This window comes from Delphinus delphis, chromosome 1 (genome assembly GCF_949987515.2).
Source record: "Delphinus delphis chromosome 1, mDelDel1.2, whole genome shotgun sequence".
Taxonomy (NCBI): Eukaryota; Metazoa; Chordata; class Mammalia; order Artiodactyla; family Delphinidae; genus Delphinus; species Delphinus delphis.
Window position 1 is genome coordinate 9,397,013 of NC_082683.1, and position 26,752 is coordinate 9,423,764.

General features: G+C 42.2%; 1 protein-coding gene across 5 annotated transcripts in view; it reads left to right on the plus strand.

The window, feature by feature from the left end:
* Positions 1 to 26,752, plus strand: part of VPS13D (vacuolar protein sorting 13 homolog D) — a 244,518-nt gene that overhangs the window by 15,887 nt on the left and 201,879 nt on the right. For 3 of the 5 annotated variants that reach the window (XM_060014644.1, XM_069540755.1, XM_060014636.1), the window contains exons 7-21: positions 2,003 to 2,107; positions 3,329 to 3,499; positions 3,918 to 4,018; positions 4,852 to 5,020; positions 7,243 to 7,344; positions 7,487 to 7,688; positions 8,772 to 8,951; positions 10,258 to 10,388; positions 11,605 to 11,680; positions 12,111 to 12,281; positions 13,297 to 13,427; positions 16,103 to 16,235; positions 18,332 to 20,545; positions 21,679 to 21,830; positions 24,526 to 25,557. In XM_060014644.1, the coding sequence (XP_059870627.1) occupies positions 2,003 to 2,107; positions 3,329 to 3,499; positions 3,918 to 4,018; positions 4,852 to 5,020; positions 7,243 to 7,344; positions 7,487 to 7,688; positions 8,772 to 8,951; positions 10,258 to 10,388; positions 11,605 to 11,680; positions 12,111 to 12,281; positions 13,297 to 13,427; positions 16,103 to 16,235; positions 18,332 to 20,545; positions 21,679 to 21,830; positions 24,526 to 25,557 (5,070 nt within the window). Of the gene's footprint in view, positions 1 to 2,002; positions 2,108 to 3,328; positions 3,500 to 3,917; positions 4,019 to 4,851; positions 5,021 to 7,242; positions 7,345 to 7,486; positions 7,689 to 8,771; positions 8,952 to 10,257; positions 10,389 to 11,604; positions 11,681 to 12,110; positions 12,282 to 13,296; positions 13,428 to 16,102; positions 16,236 to 18,331; positions 20,546 to 21,678; positions 21,831 to 24,525; positions 25,558 to 26,752 lie in introns of those variants that run through there. The other 2 variants (XM_060014662.1, XM_060014672.1) reach the window with 2 other exon arrangements.

The following is a 26,752-nucleotide window of genomic DNA, read 5'->3' on the forward strand; positions in this document are numbered from 1 at the left end:
GGGCTTGGGTCTGGAGCCCAGGTGCACCTGCTGTAGATCAGGGGTTGGCAAACTGTGGCCTGGGGGCCAAATCTGCCCCGCCTGTTTTTGTAAATTAAGACTTAGTGCATCACTGCCACGCCCGTTCATTTACATGTTGTTAAGGCTGCTTTTGTGCTGCCTTGGCAGAGCTGAGTAGCTGCAGCAGAGAACGAGTGGCCCCCAAAGCCTAAATGTTTGCTCTCTGGCCCTTTACAGAACAGGTTTGCCAGCCCTGCTTCAGAGCACGTGTTCTTACCCATGACGCTAGTCCCTAGAAGCCTGTGCTCATCCCTTCACTTCTTATTCCTCAGTTTCCATATGCATTTGGTCACAGTGTCCTGCCAGTTTTTCCCACAAAATGTGTCAAATGTGGCTCTTACGCTTATCCTCACCGCGACTGTCTTGAGTTCAGGATCCTGCCAGCTTCTGCCTTGCTCAGTAAAGTCCTGACTTCCGTGACCTCCTTGCTTCCATCCTAGGCTCTTGATTCGTTCTGTGCCAATGCTTCTCAACCTTTCCCACGTCACGGCACACAGAGAAGGATCATGGTATTTGTACAGGACACTGGGGCAAATGGATGTGGCTGCTTGGGGCTGGAGGTGCTTAGCTCAGAGTAACCGAATACAGTGGACCCTCGAACAACATGGGTTTGAACTGTGCAGGTCCACTTAGATGCAGATTTCTTTCACTAAATACATACCACAGTATTACATGATCCTTGGATGTAGTACCTCGAATACGGAGGGCTGACTATAAAGTTATATGTGGATTTTCCACTTCACGGAGGGTCGGCGCCCTTAACTCCCATGTTGTTCAAGGGTTGCTGTATTCCTAAAATGTAACTCGATCGTATAAACTTGCTCATTATCTTGACACACCCATGACTCCGGCGGGGGAAGCTCCACTTTGCACTGTTGCTAGAGTTCTGTTTCTAAAACCCATACCGGGTCCTGGTGTGCATGCCTGCATCAGAACCCTCAGTGGCTCCAAGTCCCTTCAAGTATGATGTCCAGACTCCTTAATATGACAGACTTCTTATTGTATTTGTTTCCTAGGGCTATAATAGTAAATCACCACAAACTAGATGGCGTAAAACAACAGAGATTTATTTTCCTTAGTTCTGGAGGCCTGAGTCCAAAATCAAGGTGTTGGTAAGGTTGGTTCGCCCTGGAGGCTCTGAGGGAGAGACTGTCCCATGCCTCTCTCCTTGCTTCCGTAGGATGCCTTGGTGTTCCTTGGCTTGTGGATACATCACTCCAGTCTCCGCCTCCATCTTCATATGGCCTTCTTCCCCATGTGTCTGTTTTCTCTTCTTATAAGGACACCAGTGATTAGATTAGAGCCCAACCCAATCCAGTATGACCTCATTTTAATTTGATTACATCTGCAAAGACCCTATTTCCAAGTAAGGTCTCATTCACAGGTTCTGGGACGACATGAATTTTGGGGAGTGCGGGGGGGACTATTCAACCTAGTACACCTAGTAACGTTCCAACCTACATTTCTCAACACTTAACTAGCTCCTCACTTCAAGTGTGTGTCCATACACGTGAGCCGATACTGCCCCATCCCTGAGCACAGTGCTGCAGTTACACAGATGTGCTCGTCGTCGTCTGCAGCTGTCAGGCCTTTTGTGTCGTTGGCCCCACTCCTTGAAATGTGTCCCAGTCCCTCCTTCCCACCCTTTGTCTGAAACGTACACATCTTTTGATATTCATCTGCACAGTGACATTTTCTGTTTGTTTGCTTGTGGCATCTCGTATATTCTTCCTCTGCTTCCCTCTGCTTAATTAAAATTATTTGCATGTTTGTATTTCCAGTTAGTTAGATTCTGAACTCTGTAACCATGTTTTCATTCAGTTTTGTATCCTCAGCACCATGCAAAGCACCCGGTGCATGATTCCTCACAAATGGCCTGTTGAATGAATGGATAAGTTTGTGAATAAAGAATCATCTTATTTTCTTCCCTGTCTTCCCTCAGGTACAGAAGTTAATGCGGAAAAAGCAGTTAGATGTGGCAGAGTTTAGCATCTATTGGGATGTCGATTGCACTTTATTGGGGGATTTGCCTCAGGTGGAGTTACAGGTATGATTGTGGCAGGGCTTTGTTATAACACAGCACGGCAGTAAAGTGGTGTAGTATTGTTGCCACATAAGGTTTTGTTCTCTGTGTCTCTGTTCCCATTCCCACCCCCTCTCCCTGTGTAGGCGTTCGCTCTCGAGTATGTATGCTTGAGGTACTTGCTGTGTCTGTAACTCTGAACAATATATAGGGATTTGTGTATGTTTTACATTTATAGTGTATTATTGATTTCTTTGTTTGCTTTTTTTCACTTAAATCTCTGTTTTTAAGATTGATCAGTATTGCTGCTTATACTTCTGCTTCATTGCTTCTGACTATTACATGGTATTCCATTGCATGTACTTACCATACTAGCATTCTCCACTCTCTTAGCCACCAGTGTACTAAGCATCCAGATTTTTAATGAATGAAGCGCCAGATCTGGTTCTTAAAGAAGAGCTTTCTTACAACATTTTGCGTTGAAATTTCACCTTCGGTGGCATTCCTTTGAGAAATACTTAGAAAGTCATTATAAATCATTGGATATAAAGTATTACTGTTTGTGAAGGATATTTTAAAAAACTCAGTTTAATCTTTTTGTAAAGAAATTGTAGGTGGTTTAAGTGAAATGGAGAAAAAGGACTCATATTTCCCTCAACCACGATTATCTTTGGCTTGCATGCTGTTGTGCAGAATGGTTTTTGTTTTGCTAATTTGATTAAATAAATACTGTGCATCCATACAGTAGAACAGTATGCAGCTATAAAAATAAAGGCAAAGATCTTTATGATGAATACGTGATAGTCTCTAAGATACAGTATTAAGTTTAAAAAACAAGATAAAAGAGCATATGTATGCCATTTGTGTAAGAATGGTTTAAAAAACCAGAAAATTAGCATTTGGCTGACTGTGTACAGAATGTTTCTGGTGGAGTACATAAGAAACTGGTGTCATTGGTTGCCTGTGAGTAGGGTAACTGGGTGGCTGGAGGATGGGAGTCGGAAGGAGAGGTTGCACTTTTTTTGCCTTTTAAATTTTAAACCAGGTGGATGGTTTAAAATACACCTCGTGTATTACCTGTAAGAAATATAAATAAAAATTTTAAAATGCTAGAGAGCTTTAGATTCCCAGTTTTATCCTGCTTTTGGATTCTGATATAACATGCTGTAGATTAGACAGCATTCCAACAGGTGACTTGATCCTGAAAACATTTGCTATGATGACAGCCATTCTTGTGACACTCAGGAGGCCATGGACAAGAGCAAGGAGAGTCGAAATCATCACTACATCTTGGAGCCTGTGTGCGCGTCTGCTCTTCTGAAGAGAAACTGCTCTAAAGAGCCTCTGAGGTCTCGGCACACTCCCCGTATTGAATGTGATATTCATCTGGAGACCATTCCCTTGAAACTCTCTCAGGTTCCCTGTTTCTCCCTGTAACTCTCGGACTGGTAACTGGGGTGGAGGAAGCGTGTTGATAGAAGGGTCTGGATACTTCGAGGTCCCCTCGTGGGAAAGGAAGCATGCATGAGACCAGGCTGTGGTGGGTGGAGAACCCACTGTCTTTATACAGTCGGATTGGGTGGGTCTCAGGTTAGTTTTGATTTGATATTTTAAGTGCTGAACAAAGAGTACAAGAGAGACAGTAAATTTACGTACTTTACTGACTGTTCAGAGCGACGTTGACACTTGGTGCCAGAGTTTAGCCTTGCAGTTTGCACTGGATTTCAGCTCAGTGGGTTGACTAATATGACTTGTTCCTGTGACGTATATGTCTTAACTGAGCAAAAGAAACAAACCAATTCTAACCTAGTGTCTCTTAACCTCTAATAAAAAGTTGCAATACCGGCAAATCATGGAATTCCTCAAGGAGCTGGAACGAAAGGAGAGGCAGTTGAAGTTCCGAAAATGGAAACCCAAAGTGGCCGTATCTGAGAAGTAAGGCTTGTCGATTAAGTGTGGTGTCTGAAATGCATTTTCTGGCATGTTCTTTTTTTGGACCTAGATCAGAAATATGCCTCACTGTCTTTTACACATGGTTGGAGATAAAAGTACAGTCGACTTTTCTGGGCTTTAAAATGCCATTTCTGTTGTTTATCATCATTGACATGCTACTGTATATCTCTTTGGTGTCGCGGGTTTACTCTTAGGTCGAGCGTAGTGGAATTCAGGAGGTCCTCTCAGCCTCATTTAGTAAGGAGACTGGCGTTGCTCTGGTGGCCTCTGATTGTGTGGTAAATACTTTGCAGCACTCTTGAACCTACTTCCCTGTGTCTTTTCTCCTAAGTTGTTTGGTCAGCATTTATATAGTACACTTGATAACATCTATAGCAAAAATAAATCTTTTTTTATGTAGATGTGCCAAACTTGACGAGTCAATATATTAAAACTTTTTTTAGATGCTGTGTATTTCCAGTCTTCCTTGAAATATTCCATTTAAAATCTTTAATAGTCAAATCCTTGCTGATTATCTTACGATGGTATTTACTGTATAGCCACCACTTGATTTTCTGTGGTAGGGGCTGATGTTATGGGTGATTCAGACCAATAGAGTAATGTGTTATAATCGGTGCATAAACTGAGGATCCAGTAGATTAACTTTCCCCATATGTTGAGGTTAGCCTAATATTATTTGAGTTTGAAGCATAAACAGATGGCTGACAAGAGAAGAGATGTCTCAGAAGGGGAGTGGTGTGTTGTGGATTGCTCTGGGTCAATAGCATTTTCATCGCTTTTATTGTAAATAACTAGATGGTTATGAACTGTTTCAGCTGCCGAGAGTGGTGGTATTTTGCTTTGAATGCCAACCTGCATGAGATCCGGGAGCAGAGGACGCGCTGCACGTGGGACTTCCTGTTGCGCCGGGCCCGCGATGCCGTGTCCTACACTGACAAATACTTTACCAAGTTGAAAGGAGGCTTGCTGTCTGCAGACGACAAGGTGAGGAGGCTGTTGTCTCTCATTTCTCGTCTCCAGTCAGAGGGTAAGGATGTCTCTCAAAGGCTGAAGAAAAGGGAACCTGTGAAGAAGTCAAGTCTTTGTTCGGGATCATAGTTTTACAGGATAAAGTCGGTCTTATTAGGGTGAGAGCTTCTTGGAAGACCCAGCTTTGCCTTGGCAGGAAGCACCTTCTGTTGCTTGAGGAGAGCTGGGCCATGGGGTGGGAGGAAGAGAAAGGGGCCGTGGTCCTGCCAGGCCTACCCACTCCCCGCCCCCCCCAGCTCTCCGTGCGGGGCCCAGAGAGACATTCCATCTAGTCACTCAGGTCTCTTCAACACCTGATCCTAATTCTTTTCTTGCAAAGTCTGTAACTAATCTCTGTAGACTTTGGCCCACATTTTCCCTAATCCCAATTGACTTGATTGACCTTGGGGTTTTGGAGGTAGAGGCTAGGCCGAGGGTGTGAAGTAGGGGTGAAGGCAAGCTTCTGTTTTAGCTACCTGCAGGACCAGAGACCCTTAGAACCAGCAGTCCTGGAGCCCTGGTGTGAAGCTCCCTCCCTGCTCTAATGTGCCTCTGTCTCCTGGGGGAAGGCAGTAGGGCGTGTCTCCTCCTTGATTTGTTTTGGTTTCGTGAGAATCAGTTTGTATAATAGCAACTTAGACTGTTGCCGGTATTTTGGCTTGCGTACTATCTCTTAATTCACTCTTTCTTTAGTAAATCCTTCTAAGCTTCCCTTTAGCACCTGTCTTAGCTCGGGCTCCTATAACAACATGCCACAGACTGAGGGGCTTAAACAATAGACATTTATTTCTTAACAATTCTGGAGGCTTGAAAAGTCCATGATTAAGGTGCTGGCAGATTCGGTTCTTGGGGAAGACCAGCCTCCTGGCTTGTGGGTGGCCGCCTTCTCACTGTGTGCTTACTTGGCCTTTCCTGGGTAGAGAGAGATCTGTCTGCCTTCCCCTTCTTGTAAGGCAACTAATCCCATCATGATGGTTCCATGCTCATCACCTCATCTAATAAACCTGTTCACCTCCCATGGGCGCCACCTTCAAATCCCAGGTGTTAGGACTTCAACATATGAATTCTGGGGGGACACATTCAGCCTATGAGAGCACCCCACTGTGGTAACCAGTGGCAGTGCTGAACCCCTGGGTGTTTTCACCTCTTCTGCCAGCACCCCGGGCATGACCCACTCAATTTGCTAGTGCTTTTTTCACCAGTGTCAGGCATGGTTACTGACATAGAAACCTTATGAAAAGGATGGAATAAACCAGACCTTTTGTTTTGGATGGTTTTCTTAAAGGCACAGGCAAAGACATGGAGGGAGAGAAAAATCTAAATTACAACTGAGGTGAGCAAGTAAACACATATAATATCCTTTCTTAATCATAGCGTATAAGAAACAGCTTAGGATAGCTACCTCTGCTTTCTTTTGCATCTTTGCATGTAGCTGGCCACCGCTGTTCTTTCCTAACTAGCATGAAACAAATGAAAATGACCACTTCCTTGGTAATGTCCCATATGAAACATAAAGGAGCTGGAGGAGGGCTTCCCTGGTGGCGCAGTGGTTGAGAGTCCGCCTGCCGATGCAGGGGACACGGGTTCGTGCCCTGGTCCGGGAGGATCCCACATGCCGCGGAGCGGCTGGGCCCGTGAGCCATGGCCGCTGGGCCTGCGCATCTGGAGCCTGTGCTCCACAACAGGGGAGGCCACAACAGTGAGAGGCCGGCGTACCGAAGAAAAAAAAAAAAAAAGGAGCTGGAGGCCTACACACTTACTCTGTAAACTTGGTCCTCAGTTTCCTCATCTGAAGTGGGAAGAATAATAACTGGCCACCAGCTTGAATCAATTGAGGTAACACATGTGAAGGCACTTTGTAAACTGCCATTGCTGTGCAAACATGGGATACTCTGGCAGCACATGTTCTTCATTTCCCATTTTCAACTCAGTACTGTGTCTGCTCCCTCTGTACTTACCATTAGTCTCATCTCAGAGACCAGGTAGAATCTATCAGCCTTATATGGAAAAGCTTTTTAAACCAGAAACATAGCAATTATGGAATTAACTGTTTATCTTCATTGTTTCTTGGCCTTCTAAATGTTGGGAAACGTTGGAGGCCAGTTGGGTTTCTTCACAGTACTGGATTGGTTTGTGAAGGTGTCCCGTTTCTCTGGAGCTATAATACCTGTTTTGTTTGTTTGTTTTCACCCAAACAGGAGGAAGTGTGTCGGATTGAAGAGGAACAGAGCTTTGAGGAATTGAAGATTTTGCGTGAACTGGTTCATGAACGATTTCACAAACAGGAAGAACTGGCAGAGGTAGGAAATCCTCTGTGAAAAGATGTGTTCTGACCCATTAGGCTCTGAGTGCCTCTGTGGGCAGACAGAGAATAAGCAGCGGTGTATCACTTCCTGTTTCTGTCTTCGAGTACTCATATGTGCTCATTTTTGATTGACACAGAGCTTACGAGAGCCTCAGTTGTATTCTCCGGGAGAGTCTCCTGGAGACCCGGAACCCAGCGGAGGCAGCGGGATGCTGCAGTACCTTCAGTCCTGGTTTCCTGGCTGGGGCGGCTGGTATGGGCAGCAGAGCCCTGAAGGGAAACCAGTCGAGGGCCTGACTGCAGAGCAGCACGAACACTGGACTCCTGAGGAGATCCTGGGTAAGGCAGGGCTGGCCTTTACTTGCCCTTCTTGGCTATAGTGAAAGGAGACCCTTGGTTCATAATTCATCTGTTATTTGTGAAATGGCCCATGGTATATTTCAAATAGAAAAAAAGTAGAAGGACTTCCCTAGTCAGTGCAATCGTTAAAAATCCGCCTGCCAGTGCAGGGGATATGGGTTCGATCCCTGGTCCGGGAAGATCCCACATGCTGCTGAGCAGATAAGCCCGTGCACCACAACTACTGAGCCTGCGCTCTAGAGCCCACGTGCCACAACTACTGAAGCCTGCATGCTGCAACTACTGAAGCTCGCATGCCTAGAGCCTGTGCTCTGCAACAAAGAGAAGCCACCTCAGTGTGAAACCTGTGCACTGCAACGAAGAGTAGCCCCCGCTTACTGCAACTAGAGAAAGCCTGTGCACAGCAACAGAGACCCAACACAGCCAAAAAAAAGGCATTGGTAACGGTTTGTCTCATGTTCATAGAGTCAGAGAGAGGAAGTTTCAAGAGATACTTATTTGCAACTCCATTACTGAATTTGTATATTAATATGGTTTCAGATCGATCTGAGTGGCAGTGATTGTAAGAGAATTAAATCTGAACAAGTTCAAAAGTTTTAAACTCTGAGGAGGCTTGAATACCAATCCGGAGCCACCTTTTACACCCAGGCTGTCCAGTATGGTAGCTGTAGTCACAAATGGCTATTTAAATTTATTAAACTAAAATAAAAAATTCACTTCCTCAGTTGACTTGCCACATGAGCCACAGTGCTCAAAGCCACTTGTGGTTAGTGGCCACTGTGTAGGACAGTGCAGTGTAGGACAGTGCACTGCATCGGGCAGTGCTGCCTTATAGTGTACTTTATCATGAATTTGGCATCGTCCCTCATTTGACAGTAAGTTGATCAGGGCCCTTATAAAACAGTTAGGGTCGTTTCACATTGGTGAATAAAACAGTCACCCGTGACTTTGGAGTTCTTCCCTAAAAGGGGAAAATAGTTAAGTAATGTCATAATGACTGTGATCAGTGCTTTTTAAATTTTCCCATGTGTTTTCTTAAAGTCTTTTTTTCCTCACATTTAGGCTCCGAGGAGTTTTTTGACCCCACTGCAGACGCCTCTTGTATGAACACGTACACAAAGCGAGACCATGTCTTTGCCAAACTGAACTTACAGCTACAGCGAGGGACCGTGACTCTGCTGCACCAGGAGCTGGGAGCTGCCCAGATGAATCAGAGTGCTTTCATGCAGCTTGAGTTTTCAGGTATTGCTCCCAGAGAGCCACCTGATGCTCTGTATCTCTCTGGGCACGGGTGTCCACTTGAGTCTCATTATTTGCAGTAGTTATGTTCTAGAAAGTTGCGTGAATACTGACTCCGGGCTCCGAGGGGAAACACAAGGTTAGGTGCCTGCAAGCCTCTGGTCATCACATTCGTCAACGGATCAGTATATAACCTTGTCCTATGAGTGTGTGTGTTTAAAGACACCTTATTTTGTTATTTTTTTGGTACGTGGGCCTCTCACTGTTGTGGCCTCTCCTGTTGTGGAGCACAGGCTCTGGATGCGCAGGCTTAGCGGCCATGGCTCACGGGCCCAGCCGCTCCGCGGCATGTGGGATCTTCCCGGACCGGGGCACAAACCCGTGTCCCCTGCATCGGCAGGCGGACTCTCAACCACTGCGCCACCAGGGAAGCCCCACCTTATTTAATATATGTTGTTGATTCATTAATTGAACTCATGGCCAGCGGCGTGTAACTCATGCCTGAGTGAAGCTTATCTACTACATGTATTTCCTCTGTAAGGCACAGCACTTGAGCACTGTGCTTGGGGACCCTTATAAACAGCGAAATCACCAAGGAACAGCACAAAAATGCAAAAAACTGGCACTAAATAGACCACACAAGGGCACTTGTATGAGCTGAAACAAGAAGGCAGAGCATTGCCATGTTCATCTTCAGCTGGGAGCATGCGCTTCAGGTGACTCGAATTTTTGGCTGCTCTGCATATGTCCGCAGAGCACCGTGAGGAGTATTTTGGGGTTACAAATAAATTTTAGGGAATAGACGAATTTGTAAATATGGAGTCTGCGAATAATGAAGATTGACTGTATTTGACTTCTTTTTCTGAATTTGAATTAAAGGTATGTAAATAAATACCCAGATGTTCGTTTCCTCTTCTCACAAACAGATTTATTGCAGTTCATAAAATAGCCAGTTATCTGTGGCTTGTCAGTAGTTTAAAGGCAAATGACCAAAAAAAAAAATCCAGTTTGTTTTTGACTTTATAATCTTGAGAGCTGAGAAATCATAAACTTAGTGTGAACTAGCAGATTGCTTGAATTTAATTGTAAAGTGCTCTGTTTAAAATTCATTCTGTTGGGAAACTTCTAATACTCCTTATAGATTTATATAGATAGACATATAATATGTAGATAGGGTTATTTTGTTCAAATTTCAAGGAGAAATAGTTCATGATATCTGATAGTCTTCTGTAAAATATTATATCTTATACTTTTAAAATAATTAAGGCTATGATGGCATAGTATAACTCTTAACATTTATTTTCTGTAGGTGTAAAACTTCTAGCAGAATCTCTTCCTCGAAGAAACTCCTCCTTGCTTTCAGTCCGGTTGGGTGGACTGTTTCTTCGAGACCTGGCCACAGAAGGGACTCTATTTCCTCTTCTGGTCTTCCCTAATCCAGTACGTACAGCAGTGGGATGGCTGATTCATCCAGGGTGTTCGTGAATTGTGGTCTGTTTTAGGCAACAAAAGTAGTATTAACTTGATTCATTCTGACATTTGATCATTTTGAGACAGGCTGATCAAAATCAAATTGGAGGTAGATAAGTTTTTTGAATTTGTCAGAGAGCAAGTGTTGGTGAGATTTATGGCAATGCCTTCTTCCCTCCCTGTGTTATAGCCACCTTGGAATAGTTGCTCTGATTTGGAAGAAAATGCTATCAGCACCACTATTTTCTGCATTTCAAGGTCAATGTTGAATGTCCTCTGTATCCGACAGTGATTTTCATTCATTCTGACCCTCAGTCACTGATAGGTCATCTCATGTTTCCAGAGTTACAAAAGAACCACCACAAGTTTTCTCTATAGGTGTAATTTTTTATATATAATATTCTTTTTAGACTAGAAGATCTTTGATCTTACTAAGTTGGCAAAAAGATGGTCAGAAGAGTTGAATCTTTTTTTTAAAAATAAATTTGTTTGTTTATTTATTTTTGGCTGCGTTGGGTCTTCGTTGCTGCATGTGGGCTTTCTCTAGTTGCGGCGAGCGGGGGCTACTCTTTGTTGCGGCGTGCGGGCTTCTCATTGCGGTGGCTTCTCTTTGTTGTGGAGCGTGGGCGCTAGGCGCGCGAGCTTCAGTAGTTGTGACACGCAGGCTCAGTAGTTGTGGCTCACGGGCTCTAGAGCGCAGGCTCAGTCGTTGTGGCGCACGGGCTTAGTTGCTCCATGGCATGTGGAATCTTCCCAGGCCAGGGCTTGAACCCGTGTTCGAGCCCTGCATTGACGGGTGGATTCTCAACCACTGCGCCACCAGGGAAGCCCAGAAGAGTTGAATCTTTAGCCCCTTATTCTTCTCATAATGTTTTGTCATGGGGCACTGGGGAGAGTGTGGGTGGGCAGAGTGAAAGTGTGAAAAGCTGTACACACTCAGTCCTTGTTGAGCAGTCGTTCATTAAGTGTGCTGAGTGCAGAGTAGCGCACTGCCCGTACCAGGCTGGGGAAAGGCACAGACTGGAGGGCTCAGCCTGCAAGTCCACAGTCGCCTGGTGTCAGACGAGTTTTGATTCTGACTGTGCTAAGCAAGAGTGATGCCAAAGCATACGACATGAGAGAGCGTGTGCACAGTGAATTGGTCCCTCTCGCCCTGACCTTTTTGCATTTTGTGTGTGTTTATCAGCAAAAAGAAGTTGGCAGAGTCTCACAGTCTTTTGGACTCCAAACAGCATCTGCAGACAGAAGCGATCATTACCCTGGTAAATTGTCATATGTTCTTAAACTCATTCTTCAAAATGCGATGATTATAGATCAGTAGTCTTGGTCAGCAGAGAGGGAGTGTATCCTGTCTTGTGCCCAGTGGTTTGCTGTGTGGATCCCTGTCTGACTTGAAGACTGCCTCATGCTCTCCCTCCACCCATGTGTGACTGGGGCAACTCTCAGGGCCCCCGGGTCCTGGGTTACTTACGTGTTGGGAATGAGTCCAACAACCTGGTCCTGTTTGAGGAGTCCTATTGACAATTAGTCAATCCTTATTAGGTTTTCTGTTTTATAAAATTTTCATACATGAGAACTAATTGGAAAATAATTGAGAAAATGTCTTTTTTTCCCAGAAGTCCTTATCAGTTATCAAGAATAAGATGATTATTTTGCTGTGTTCCATTTTCTTTCTCTGGTTCTTTCCTTTAGCTGCAGACCCAGATGACCCATTTTTTGAGATGCTGTATGAGAGAAATCCAGTGCACAGCCATTTTGAGAGGCGGCTGAATGTCAACACGAGGCCCTTGAACATCATATATAATCCCCAGGCTATTAAAAAAGTAGCAGACTTTTTCTACAAGGGAAAGGTTCATACCTCAGGTTAACTTTTTTGTTTGTTTGCTCTTATGTGACTTTCTAAAGACATCTTTCTTGTCGTTTCTGGGACAAGGGTTATTACACATTCAGGTGACCTGGTAGTGGTAGAGAAGGCCTGCAGAGTAAGTGGATAGGGTTGTCCTTAGTTACTGAATCAAAGTGGATGTCCTTGGAAAGTTACTCTTCCAAGAGGAATCAATAGCCTTCATATTTTCTCTTTCTTTGCCTTCATTTAGCATGCATTTAAAATGCTTCCCATTCCATGAGGACAGTGATTTCCTTGGCTACCCAGGATATTTTAGGCCAGAGAATTTAGGAGGAATGTTCAGTTTCCTCCTAGATGACAGGATCAGTGGTTTGTTTTACTTGTTTCATGCAGCATTAAGTATTCCAAGGTTCACCATTGCACTCTCCTGTGTCATCATTGATTCACTTAGGCCTTCCTTTGGTCCCAAAAAAGATTTGAGACAGTATGTGCAGAAGAAGCACTTCTGTTTGACAAGGAAGTCAGTAAAACAGTGGTACTTTCCTAAATGTATCCTGCCTCTCCCTCTTCATAACAATTGTTTTAGTTTTTGGTCCAGTTTTTTGAGTCTTTTCATTTAAACAGTGGCCATAAATATCTTGACTTCATTGCTCTGTCACTGATAGAATGTAGAGGGCATATACTACTTCTAAATTCCAATTGCTCTTTCAGTGTAATATGCTTTTAAGAATTTTGAAATATAGTTTGGAATCTTTCAGAAACTGGTTCTAGAAATTCTAGTAACTTAGGTATCCTTCCCTCACATACTGCCTTTCTCCACATGGATGTTTTGAAAGGATGTACCTTTCTCGCCCATCTTCGCCTCATTCCGGTTACCCTGTATGGCACCAGGTCAGGCTGGAGTAAGGAACTGTTGTTGTACAGACTGTGTTCTAGCTTTGCTGGAAATCCCTGGTGAGAATAGAAGTTGCAGTGCTTTCTTTCACCCAGCCATTTGAAAATTCTGACTCCTGTATATTTCCCGTCTCGCAGGTTTTGGTTATCAGTCTGAACTTGAGTTGAGAGTGGCTGAAGCTGCCCGAAGACAATATAACAGACTGAAGATGCAGACCAAGGCGGAAATCCGACAAACTCTTGATCGTTTGCTAGTGGGTGATTTCATTGTAAGTAGGCGTAGTAAATACTCTTTTGGGGGGGCGGGGAAGAGGAAGGTGTTTTTTCTAAGTTCTTTACCTACATAGATGGACATGCTTGTATCAGTTACACTGATTAAGTGAACTGAATCTAGGAAGTACTTAGCAGTTAGCAAAAAATAAAATCCCATGTCTTGTACAGTCAGGGTTTAATAAATAAAAACAAATGACTGAGACGAGACCATATTTCTTCCTTTTACCCATCTTGGAACACTCTCCAGACTCATCTTTGTTCCGTTTTCTAGACCTGACATTTTGTAAATATTTCACTTAAGAACACCCCCTTTCATGTACTGTTAGCAGAAGAAAAACAATTGGAATGATGTCCCAGTTTTAATTCCTGGGAAGGATGGTCACTTTGTGATGCTAAGTGACCAGCTGACATGAGGATGCCGTAAGTAGAAAGGGAGAGCCCAGAGCCATCTCAACAGTCCAGCAAAACTGGGTTTCTGAACACCAGACACACAAATAAACTCAAAGTGGATTAAAGACCTAAATGTAAGACTGGACACTATAAAACTCTTAGAGGAAAACATAGGCAGAACACTCTGACATAAATCACAGCAATATCTTTTTTGATCTACCTTCTAGAGTAATGAAAATAAAAACAAAAATAAACAAATGGGACCTAATTAAACTAAAAAGCTTTTGCACAGCAAAGGAAACCATAAACAAAACGAAAAGACAGTCCACAGAATGGGAGAAAATATTTGCAAATGAAGTGAACAAGGGATTAATCTCCAAAATATACAAACAGCTCATGGAGTTCAATATCAAAAAAAGGAACAACCCAATCAAAAAATGGGTGGGAGATCTAAATAGACATTTCTCCTGAGAAGACATACAGATGGCCAAAAAGCACATGGAAAGATGCTAAACATCACTAATTATTAGAGAAATGCAAATCAAAACTACAGTGAAGGATCACCTCACACCAGTCAGAATGGCCATCATCAAAAAAGTCTACAAACAGTAAATGCTGGAGAGGGTGTGGAGAAAAGGGAACCCTCTGCACTGTTGGTGGGAATGTAAATTGGTACAACCGTTATGGAGAACAGTATGGAGGTTCCTTAATAAACTAAAAATAGAGATGCCATATGATCCAGCAATACCACTCCTGGGCATATATCTGGAGAAAACCGTAATTCGGAAAGATACGTGCACCCCAGTGTTCATTGCAGCACTGTTTACAATAGTCACAGCATGGAAGCAACCTAAATGTCCATCGATAGAGGAGTGGATAAAGAAGATGTGGTACATATATACGATGGAATATTACTCAGCCATAAAAAAGAAGGAAATAGTGCCATTTGCAGCAACGTGGATGGACCTAGAGATTGTCATACTGAGTGAAGACAAAGACAAATATGATATCACTTATATGCGGAATCTAAAAAAATGGTACAAATGAACTTATTTACAAAACAGAAATAGAGTTACAGATGTAGAAAACAAGCATGGTTACCAGGGGGGAAAGATAGGGGAGAGGGATAAATTGGGAGATTGGGATTGACACATACACACTACTATATATAAAATAGATAAATAAGATCTACTGTGTAGCAGAGGGAACTCTACTCAGTACCCTGTAATGACCCATATGGGAAAAGAATCTGAAAAAGAGTGGATATATGTATATGTATAACTGATTCACTTTGCTGTACACCTGAAACTAATACAATATTTTAAATCAACTATACTCCAATAAAAATTTAAAAATAAACCCAAAAAAACCAAAACAAGAAAATAACTGGGTTTCTGACCCTGTGGCCTGGAGGTGTGCTGCCGAGATGCAGCAGTAGGTGGAGCAGTCAGTGTGGCTTCTTTGGAAGGTGCAGAGCCAGCTGGGAGTGTAAGGCATGGCAGCAGTGTTCAGAGGAAAATGTTTAGGGGTAAGTAGTGAGGGGCGGAGAGTTTGTCCTGTTTTCTGTTTTTGCTAGTGTTTTGACACAAATTACAACATTTAGTACCTTCTGATTATCTTAGACCAAGAGTTTTCTTTTTGATCACATTTATATAAATCAGCTTTTACTACATATAATTTACTACATGTAGCTTTTACTATGTATAATTATATAAATTAGCTTTTTACTACATACAACTTTTTTTGATAGCATTTATATAAACTAGCTAATTTTAGTCACAGGGAAGAACTGTTAACAAATTCATGAATTGGTCTCTTTTTTATATTTCAAATGTCAAAGCTTATGTTTTTCACTAAGGTCTTTTGGCCTGAAAGTTCATGGTTAGCAATATCCATGAATAAATAAAAATATTTGGATTTCTACTTCGATTTGAACTGTATAACTTCTACAATACTTTAAAGTATTAAGTCCTGTACATTTAGAAATCAGACCTTTCTTAAACCATTGATCATCAAAGTCAAAGAGCAAACAACCCACCAAACCAGTAATTTGCCAATTTTTTTCTCCCACTTCAGACATTTGCCTGTGGTAATGTCTCAAGTTGTTAAACATTTGGATCCACTTTTGTTTAAACATTTTGCTTTAATATCAGAGACCATTACGTCATCCTGTGACCCTAGTATGGCTTTCTGGAAGGCTTGAGCCCTAGCTGATAAAGCTGCCCACTGTCAGCAGTTGCAGTTCAAGGTTATTTAATCGTCATTTGTTTTATTTTTACAGGAGGAGAGTAAACGGTGGACTGTGCGACTAGACATTTCTGCCCCTCAGGTGATATTTCCTGATGATTTCAAATTCAAGAATCCTGTGTTGGTTGTTGTGGATCTAGGCAGAATGCTCTTGACCAATACCCAAGGTACAGTGTGAGTGTGAAGTAATGAAGACACGTCGTGGTAGATTGATGTGTTTCTGTGCTAAGCCAAGTAAAGCTTAAAAAAAGAGGTATTTAACATTTTGTAACTCCAGAGTTCACTTGTCACTTTTTTTTTTTTTTTTTTTTGCGGTACGCCGGCCTCTCATTGTTGCGGCCTCTCCCGTTGCGGAGCATAGGCTCCAGACGCGCAGGCTCAGCGGCCATGGCTCACGGGCCCAACCGCTCCGCGGCACGTGGAATCTTCCTGAACCGGGGCACGAACCCGTGTCCCCTGCATCGGCAGGCGGACTCTCAACCACTGCGCCACCAGGGAAGCCCCCTTGTTACTTTTTAAATAATAGCTTTATTGAGATACATTTGAAAATGTAGAATTCAGTTGTTTTTTGTATGTTGGTAAAATTGTGCAACTCTCACTGTTATCTAATTCCAGAACATTTTCATCATTCCCAAGAAGATAGTCTAAACCCATAAGCAGTTATTCTCCATTACCAGCTCTCCGAGCCCTTGCTAACCACCAATCTTTCTATCCCTATGGATTTGCCTATTCTGAACAGTTCACGTGAATAGCGTCATATAACACGTGGTCTTTTATGTCTGACTTCTTTCACTTGGCATAGTGTTTTCAAGGTTTATCCATGTTGTAGCCTGTACCAATATTTCATTCCTATTTGTGACTGAATAATGTTCCCTTGTATGAATATACTACATTTTATTTATCCATTTATCAGTTGGTGGACATTTGGGTTGTTTCCACTTTTTGGCTATTATGAGTAGTGCTGGTATGAACATTAATGTATAGGCTTTTGTGTAGACGTATATTTTCAGTCTTCGGGGTTTGTTTCAGTGTAGAATTGCTGGGTCATATGGCAGCTCTGTGTTTAACATTTTGAGGAACTGCCAGATTGTAAAATGGCTGCACCTTTTTACTGTCTCACCAGCATTGTACGAGAGTTCCAGTTTCTCTATATCCTTGTCAACGTTTGTTATTATCTGTCTTTTGGATTATAGCCATTTTCATGACTGTGTAGTAGTATCTCACTGTGGTTTTTCATTGTATTTCTTGTGTAACGTTTTGTATTTTAATAAACATTATTTCTCAGTACATAATTTCTGGAATAGAGATTTAATCTATTTAGGGATATTAGGGACATACATAAAAAGACTCCTGGAAGGTAATTTCATTACTATTATTAGATCCAAAAAATAGTCATTGTTCACCTTGAGATGGGAGGGAGGAAAGAGAGGATTCATTGGATAAAAGAGATTGAGGAAGCTTATCAAACAATCTCAACCTTATCCTATTTTACTGAAAGATTAGAAGAGGAGAAGAGGGTAGAGAATTTGAGCTGGAGTGGAAAAGTTTGGCCGTAAGGGGAATGTGAAAAGGGAATTGTATCTGAAGAAAAGGATCACACAACCACAGAAAGCACCTACTTGAATTTGTAAAACACAAACATGGAATAGAGACATAGCAAACCCAGCGATGTGTTTTTGTTGTCTCGGCACCGCTTGGGTGCAGAAGAGAGGGGGGTTAAGAGTGTGAATTCTGGGGCTAGAACATGACATATTGAGCAGTTGCTGCTTGCCAAGCATTGATCTAGGCACTAGGGGTATTGTGTTGAGGAAGGTAGAGGAGACCTCTTCTTTTAGAACATTCTAGTGGGGGGAGGGGACAAAATGTACACATAGAGGAATACAGGAAAAAGTAAACAAATATGGAGAGTGACGTAAGAGGGGTTGGTGATGGCAGCTCATGCTGTGCAGCTCAGATTGGGGGTGGGGGCAGTTTCGGGCAGCAGGTTGTTGGCTTCTGCACCCTGACATATGTTCTTAACGTTAGCAGGTCTCCATCTTTTCTCATGTTCATACACTTTTACTCTTTGTGTTTTGATTTCCAAATCAGTAGATAAGTTTATGCTGAATAAATGGTAAATACAGAATATAATGCTTGGCGTTTTCATCCATTTATTTTTTAAATTGGGGTGGTTGATTCTCTACTTTTCTTAATTCTTACATTAAAGGGAAGAGGAAGGAAAGAGCAGACATATACTTTGAATCTTCTCTTTTTTCATCTGCAGATGACTCCAAGAGGAAGAGTGGGGACGGGTCAGCATCTGAAGAGAATCAGTTTAGTGATGACGAATATAAGACCCCTCTTGCCACACCTCCTAACACCCCACCTCCCGAGACAAACAGCAGTGATAGGGAGAAAACACCTCCATTTTCTGGAGTTGAATTCAGTGAAGAGCAGCTTCAAGCACATTTAATGAGCACGAAGATGTATGAGAGGTACTCGCTGTCCTTTCTGGACCTCCAGATCATGGTTGGACGAGTGAAGGACAACTGGAAGCATGTCCAGGATATTGATGTGGGACCGACCCATGTGGTCGAGAAATTCAACGTTCACCTACAGTTAGAACGCCGATTGATTTATACTTCAGATCCCAAGTACCCCGGAGCCGTGCTATCAGGCAACCTACCAGACCTAAAGATCCACATCAATGAAGATAAAATATCTGCTCTAAAGAATTGCTTTGCTCTCCTGACCACCCCAGAAATGAAGACTTTTGACACTCAGATTAAAGAGAAGATTTTTCCCCAAGGGGGACAGCGGGGAAGTTTGCAAGACTCGGTGATGAATTTAACCCAGAGCATCGTGGTGTTGGAGCAGCATACCCGGGAGGTTCTGGTGGAGTCACAACTCCTCCTGGCTGAATTTAAAGTGAACTGTATGCAGCTTGGTGTTGAGAGCAACGGCCGGTACATTTCTGTGCTCAAGGTATTTGGTACCAACGCTCACTTTGTGAAGAGGCCTTATGATGCTGAAGTCTCCCTCACTGTTCATGGTTTGCTGCTGGTGGACACCATGCAGACATATGGTGCTGATTTTGATCTTTTGATGGCCTCTCATAAGAACTTGAGCTTTGATATCCCAACAGGAAGCCTCCGGGATAGCAGAGCCCAGTCTCCTGTCTCTGGACCCAACGTGGCCCACCTCACTAATACTGCCACACTGAACGACCGATCAGCCACTGGTGTTTCTCTTGACAGAATTCTCACCAAAGAACAAGAGTCCCTCATAAAACTGGAGTATCAGTTTGTGAGTTCAGAGTGCCCATCGATGAATTTGGACAGCACTCTTCAGGTGGTTTCGTTACAGGTGAATAATTTGGATATCATCCTAAATCCAGAGACAATTGTGGAGCTGATTGGTTTTCTTCAAAAATCCTTTCCCAAGGAAAAAGATGATTTGAGTCCTCAACCTTTAATGACTGATTTTGAAAGAAGCTTTGGGGGACAAGGAACTTACCAATCTACATATGAACAAAACACCGAGGTTGCAGTGGAAATCCACAGACTTAACCTGCTGCTCCTTCGGACAGTGGGAATGGCAAATGGAGAGAAATATGGCAGAAAAATTGCGACAGCAAGTATAGGTGGCACCAAAGTTAACGTCTCCATGGGCAGCACATTTGACGTGAACGGTTCTCTTGGCTGTTTGCAGCTTATGGATTTGACACAGGAGAATGTTAAGAACCAATATGTTGTCAGCATTGGGAATTCCATAGGCTATGAAAATATCATCAGTGATATTGGCTACTTTGAATCTGTATTTGTCAGAATGGAAGATGCAGCCCTCACTGAAGCTCTGAGTTTCACCTTTGTTGAGAAATTTAAACAGGAATGTTTTCTCAACCTCAAGATGGCTTCCTTGCATTACAACCACTCTGCTAAATTTTTGAAGGAGTTGACATTGTCCATGGATGAGCTGGAAGAAAATTTTCGAAATATGCTGAAAAGCGCAGCCACCAAAGTCACCACAGTCCTAGCCACCAAGACGGCCGAGTACACTGAGATGGTATCACTCTTTGAAACTCCAAGGAAGGCCCGGGAATCCTTTATCTTAGAAGAAAATGAAACATATGGGTTTGGCCTAGGTGCCTCTCATTCCGACACTGTAAAGCTAATCTTGAACATAAACATTGAATCACCAGTTGTTTCTATCCCTCGGAAGCCTGGGAGTCCTGAGTTGTTGGTAGGACACTTGGGACAGATATTCATCCAGAATTTTGTGGCAGGAGATGATGAATCCAGAAGTGACCGTCTGCAAGTGGAAATCAAAGACATTAAATTATATTCTTTGAATTGCACCCAGTTGGCAGGCAGAGAGGGCCCTGGGCCTGAAGTGAGCCAGGCGTTTTGCTCTCCTTCTGGGTCTGCCAGTGCCAATAGTCAAGAGGAAGCTCATTTCACCCGACATGATTTCTTTGAATCTTTGCATAGAGGTCAAGGTGAGGAGTGTGTATCTTTTGTCTCATTTTGTTTAAAGATTCCAAACCCAGCTCATGTAGATAGTACTTGGTTTAAAATAACTACAAAAACCTTTCTTTTAGAATTATCCCCGGTTAATATTTAAGAAATCAAAACAGAATTTTAATAGAATGCTTCATATTAGGTTGGAATGTTTGCAACTTTTTCCATTGATAACCATATTTGGCAAAATAAGATTTTTTTTTTAGGTGGACCCGTTGGGTGAGTGTTCATTCACAGGGATTCAGTGGGTGGATTCTGTTAGAGTATTATGTAATTTGGTCAAATGCATCTGTTTTTTTTTCATTCCTAAGCTGTAGATCTTTCCTAGTTAAATATCGTAGTCTAAGGCAGCTGGAGGGATTGACAGAAATAGAATATGAAACTTAGTCTCTGGATGTTATGTTCTCCTTTGAGTATCCTGTCATCTTCTGTAATGGTTTGGTCCAGGGTTCTAGGAATAAAATGCCAGTTTGTGTTCTCGATCTGATCTGCTAAAACCGAACAGTTCAATCTATTAATAGACGTGGCATCCACAGAAATCAGGTAAGCCCTAGACGGCCTTATTCATCGGTGAAGAAATTAATGCCTTTGAGAACTTCTCCTATGGTTCTCAGCTGTGTTCACCGATTGATTTACATACTTAGCAAAAGATTGCTTTTTCTGCTTTGGTTAGAAGTTGTTTACTTAGAACCTTATATTGTCTGTGATTCTGACTTAGGTCCAATAAGAGGGATCAATCTAAAGCTGGACATGGATGAGCAATTTGGTTTGGAAAATGCCAGCTTGGGAGGTTAAGAGAAGCTTAACATGGACCCTGGCCTGGGTTAATGTTCACTGCACCATATTTTGAAGCCACCAAGTGGAGCATGTCATGAAAATAACTGTTACTTTTTGTGTATAAATTTATCTTATACCTCTGCTTGCTATGAGTTTTGGTCTTGGGATAATTACCAAAGTTTGTATTCAGTCATAGACCCCAGGTGCCAGGCTAACCTGCCCTCCTGGTCTAGGAGCAACTCCTGGGCTTTGTTCTAAACACTCTCTACTTAATCAGCAGGAACGCAGTAAATATGAATGTTTCCAGTCTGTCATTTCCTCTCTTTTATGCCAGCTTTTCACATCCTGAACAACACGACCATTCAGTTTAAACTGGAGAAGATCCCTATAGAGAGAGAATCTGAATTGACTTTCTCCCTTAGTCCAGATGACCTGGGAACTTCTAGCATCATGAAGATCGAAGGAAAATTTGTCAATCCAGTGCAGGTAAACACGTTATTGATTTTTATGTCAGGACAGTTGAAATTATGTAATTATTTTACATTTATATTATATACGTATGTTATATTTATATTTTGTATATATAAAATGTTGGAAGGAAAATATATAAATTCAAAGAGATATTCATATTATTGTCAATAACTTCTTCCAATGAACCATGGAATCCTTTTATCATGTCCTTCTATCACTGGGGAATCAGTCTTGTTAGCCTTCTTCATGTGGAGGAGGGGCGAATTATGTAGAGGAAGAGGGCAAATCCTTAATTCCATTGCCATTAAGAAACGAGGAAAATCATTGCTTAAAAAGTCAGTCTCTCTTTCCCAGAAGGTTATAATTCTTGTCACACTTCTGACACATTTGGCCCAGCCTGTAAAACAATGTGATTATCTGAGCTGTTGACAGATCCCTTCAAGGGAGACTTAGTCTTGCCCCTCATTGTGTGTGTGTGTGTGTGTGTGTGTGTGTGTGTGTGTGTGTGTGTGTACACCTGTCATCCTTTTTCCTTCGAAAGTGTCATTTTTCCTGCTTTCACAGGCATGAGAGCAAAAAGCATAACATTATAAAACAGCAAGGACAAGCAGGATCTTAGGACAGTGGACCCTGGCCTTGGGCAGTATTTGGTTACTAGTCTGTCTGGCAGTTGCTCTGGAGTAACCCAGGAGTGCTGTTAACAGAACCTACATACTTTTTGACATCAGTGGTTCCTAGATATGGGTCTCTGGGTGAGAGAACTTTCCCCAAAGCTTTTCCTTTTTGGCTTCTAGGGTATTTCCTTTTTCTCTTTTAAACTTTTGCCTCATCAGTGGTGGTTACTTAGGATGAATATTTCAGCTTAAATATAGCACATAATGTGAATTCTATTGGATTATATTGACTTATTATCTTATGGTTACCATCGACTTACTGTTGTGTTTTTTTTGTTTTTTTTTTTGGTTTTTTTTTTTTTTTTTTTTTTTTTTTTTTTGCGGTGCGCGGGCCTCTCACTGTTGTGGTCTCTCCCATTGCGGAGCACACGCTCCGGATGCGCGGGCCCAGCGGCAATGGCTTACGGGCCCAGCCACTCCACGGCATGTGGGATCTTCCCGGACCGGGGCACGAACCCACGTCCCCTGCATCGGCAGGCGGACTCTCAACCACTGCACCACCAGGGAAGCCCCTTACTGTTGTTTTTGATGAAAATCTTAAAAAATTATTTTAAATAATTCTTTAAAATAATTTAGTAATTTAAATAATGAAAAATATTTTATTATGAAAGATTTTAAAAATAGACAAAAGTAGAATTGTCTAATAAACCTCATATACCCATCACTCAGATTCAGCAGTTACCAAGATTTTGCCACATGTGTCTCGTCCATTCTTATTTTCCTTTGGGGAAATATTTTAAGGCAAATCCCAGACCTCATGCCATTTTTAACCCTATATATTTAGAATGTATCACTACAAACTATGTGCATTTAAAAAAGTAACTATAATGGTATTATCATGCCTTACAAAATTAATGAAGATTCCTTGGTGTCATCTGAATTTTAATCCATTTTCAGATTTCAGAGACAGTTTTGATTGTTTCAAAAACGTCTTTTCACTTTTGGTTTGTTTGTTTGAATCAGGATCCAGACAAGGTACTGTACATTGCATTTGGATGGTACAACTTGTGGGTCTCTATTCATTTAGTTTCCCTCTCATGTTTTTCCCCCCATGACATTATTTTGTTGGGAAAACTAGGTCAGTTGTCCTGCGCAATGTCCTACAGTCCGGATTTGGCTGTTAGTTTGTGGTGTCACTGAACTTGTCCCCCCCATTTTCTGTAAATTGTAAGTTAACTCTGCAGGTTTAACTGGATTCAGGATTTTTTTTTTTGGCCAGAACACTTCAAAGGTGGTGCAGTGTACTTTATGTTATATTATATCAGGAGGCACATAATGTCTAATTGACATTAGTGATGCCAAAATTGTTGATTGTGTTCAGGTGGCAGGAAGCTGATCCCTCCATCGTAAAATTCCCTGTCAGTCACTCGTGTAAGGTCTTATTCACTGATAACTGTGGTGGGATACGTTATTTATTTAGGGGTTACAAAATGATCACCTTCTAATTCTGTTTTTTCTGTATCTGTTTGGAATGCTTCTGTTAAAAAAATTGTCCTTAAGTAAATAAAAAACTTCCCTGAAAACAGTTTTATTAAGAAATTGTAATTAAAAACAAAGTAAGGGAGTAACAAGTAATCATGGATCTGCATCATTATCATTATTATCATTAAAAAGTACTGTTTGATCAGCTGTACTAAACTTAGGTTGTTATACTAATTGGTGATGATCAGTGAGTTTTAGAACCATGAGTCTTGTTTCTCAATCCTAAGGTATAACCACATTAGACTTCTGGCAGTATTCCCTTCAATTTTTGAGGTTGTTTTTTGGGGTTAGAGTGTTTTGCTGATTCAGGCCTACAGTTAATAGCACTTATTGAACATTTATTGTGTGTAGATTATTCTGTGAGGTACTTGGGGAGGGCCTTGTGAATAGATATGGGTCACAGAGAGGTAAGGACAGAAAAGAAACAAAAGATAGTCCTTGCTGTCACCTAAGTTAAAACTTCTCAGGGAAAGCCATAAAAAATTAGTGGGCAGTGCATATGAGTGCAGTTGATGACAGTAGCAGAATAACTGAATTTTTCTCTTCGAATACAGGTGGTGTTAGCAAAGCATGTATATGAGCAGGTTTTACAAACTCTGGACAATCTCGTGTACAGTGAAGACCTGAATAAGCTTCCAGTCAGTGCCACCTCCTCACCTTGCCCTAACTCTCCTCTGCCTTCCCTCGGTACCTGTGGAGAACCTTCCGTTGAAAGGAAGGAGAACGGATTGTTCAGCCACTGCAGCCTTTCTAACTCTTCTCAAAAGTCCTTGTGTTTTAAGGAAGTCAGATCTTTTACCCAGATTCAAGCCAACTTCTGTATATCAGAGCTTCAAGTTCAGCTAAGTGGAGATCTGACTTTGGGGGCGCAAGGTCTTGTGAGCTTAAAATTTCAAGATTTTGAGGTGGAATTCAGTAAAGACCATCCTCATACTTTATCCATTCAGATTGCCCTGCGCTCTCTGCTGATGGAAGACTTATTGGAGAAAAATCCAGATTCCAAATATAAGAACCTGATGGTGTCTCGGGGAGCCCCTAAGCCATCTAGTTTAGCACAAAAAGAGTATCTCTCTCAGTCTTGCCCTTCTGTGTCCAACGTGGAGTATCCAGATATGCCTCGGTCTCTCCCTTCCCACATGGAAGAAGCTCCTAATGTCTTTCAGCTGTATCAGAGACCCATTTCAGCCTCCCGGAAGAAGCAAAAGGAAGTCCAGGACAAGGACTGTCCCTTGACCCCACCTCCTTCTCCAACAGTAGAGGAGCCCAAGATACTTGCTGGAAGGAGTAAATTTGATGATTCCTTGGTCCATATCAATATATTCTTGGTGGATAAGAAGCATCCAGAATTCTCTTCCAGTTATAATCGAGTTAACCGGAGCATTGATGTTGATTTTAACTGCTTGGATGTGCTGATCACACTGCAGACCTGGGTCATGATACTAGATTTTTTTGGAATTGGCTCCACTGCAGACAACCATGCAGTGAAGGTGCCGCCTGAGGACATTCTACAAAACGTGAAGTCAGAGCCAAGCGCTTTAATAGAGTCTGAACTTCAGGATCCAGTTAACACCAAACTGGATCTCAAGGTATCAGTCCTCTTGGGCTCCCATAAGTTCTAAGAATGAATGTGGGCTTTTTTACTTAAATGCTGTCATTGTACATTTACTCTAGAAAATTCTTCTTATTGGCAGGGGAGCTATATGGTTTTCTGGATGTCTATTACAAAAGGGTAGACATTCGTATTTTAGAAAAGGTTTTAGCATTAATCCCATCTGGAGGCAGGGGAAATAAATGGTTTCAGTAACTTCTTGTCTTTCCTTTGGGCTGTGTAGTTCATTGGAATTACTTAGCTTCTCTAAGCCTCTGTTTCCTCATCTTTCATCATCTCACTATGATAACTAAATGAGGGAATTATGTAAAGCACCTGGCAACATGTCCAGTACATAGTAGCTACTTTAAAATGTGCCTATTGTCATCATCTCCCTCTCACTCAGAACATTACTGGCTTTTATTGAGAGCAACAGTACAGGTGTTAAAAATGAAGTCTCGAATGTCAGATTTGCCTAGATTTGAATCCTGGCATTTTTGTTGTAACCATACAGCTGTGTGGCTGGGGACAAATTATTTAGCCTCTTTCTCCTTCAAGTTTTTCATCAATAAACGTAGGGTGTTTAATGGTGCCTATGTCATTGGGTTGTGAGGATTCAATGAGATGATGTAGGTAAGGCCCTCCTCACGTGTGTGGCAGAAATGATCATTCAGTGAATGGTACTTCCCCCCACCTTTTCCTCCCATGCAGTTGTCTTGTAGAAACTGGGTTAGTGTCCCCTAGAGTGTCCTGCACTCTGGATTTGTCTCTTTGTGTCCTTATGGTACCATTTGACTTCTTTTATCCTCTAATTTTAGAAATGGAAGTTAGCTCTAGAGACTTGATCAGGTTCAGGTTCGACTTTTTGGTAAACACCCTTCAGAGGTGGTGCTGAGTGCTTCCTAGTTACACCAGGAGGTCTACAACATCCGGTTGTTCCACTTCTGGTGACTCTAAGATCCATGCTAAGAGTGGGCTCAGGTGGTTATAGCTGGATTCCTCTAAGCAGAGCATTTTTAGGCCCATTACGTACATTATTTTGATGATTAAGTGGCTAGAGGTGTTTTTACTTACCCCTTCATGAAGGTCTCATTCCCTCGAGCTCCTTCTGTCGTCCATGTCCAAAAACTACTGCAAGGGGACCCTCTGTGGTGCTGGAGTGGCCCCCCAGGGTCATTGCTCCATCTGTAATA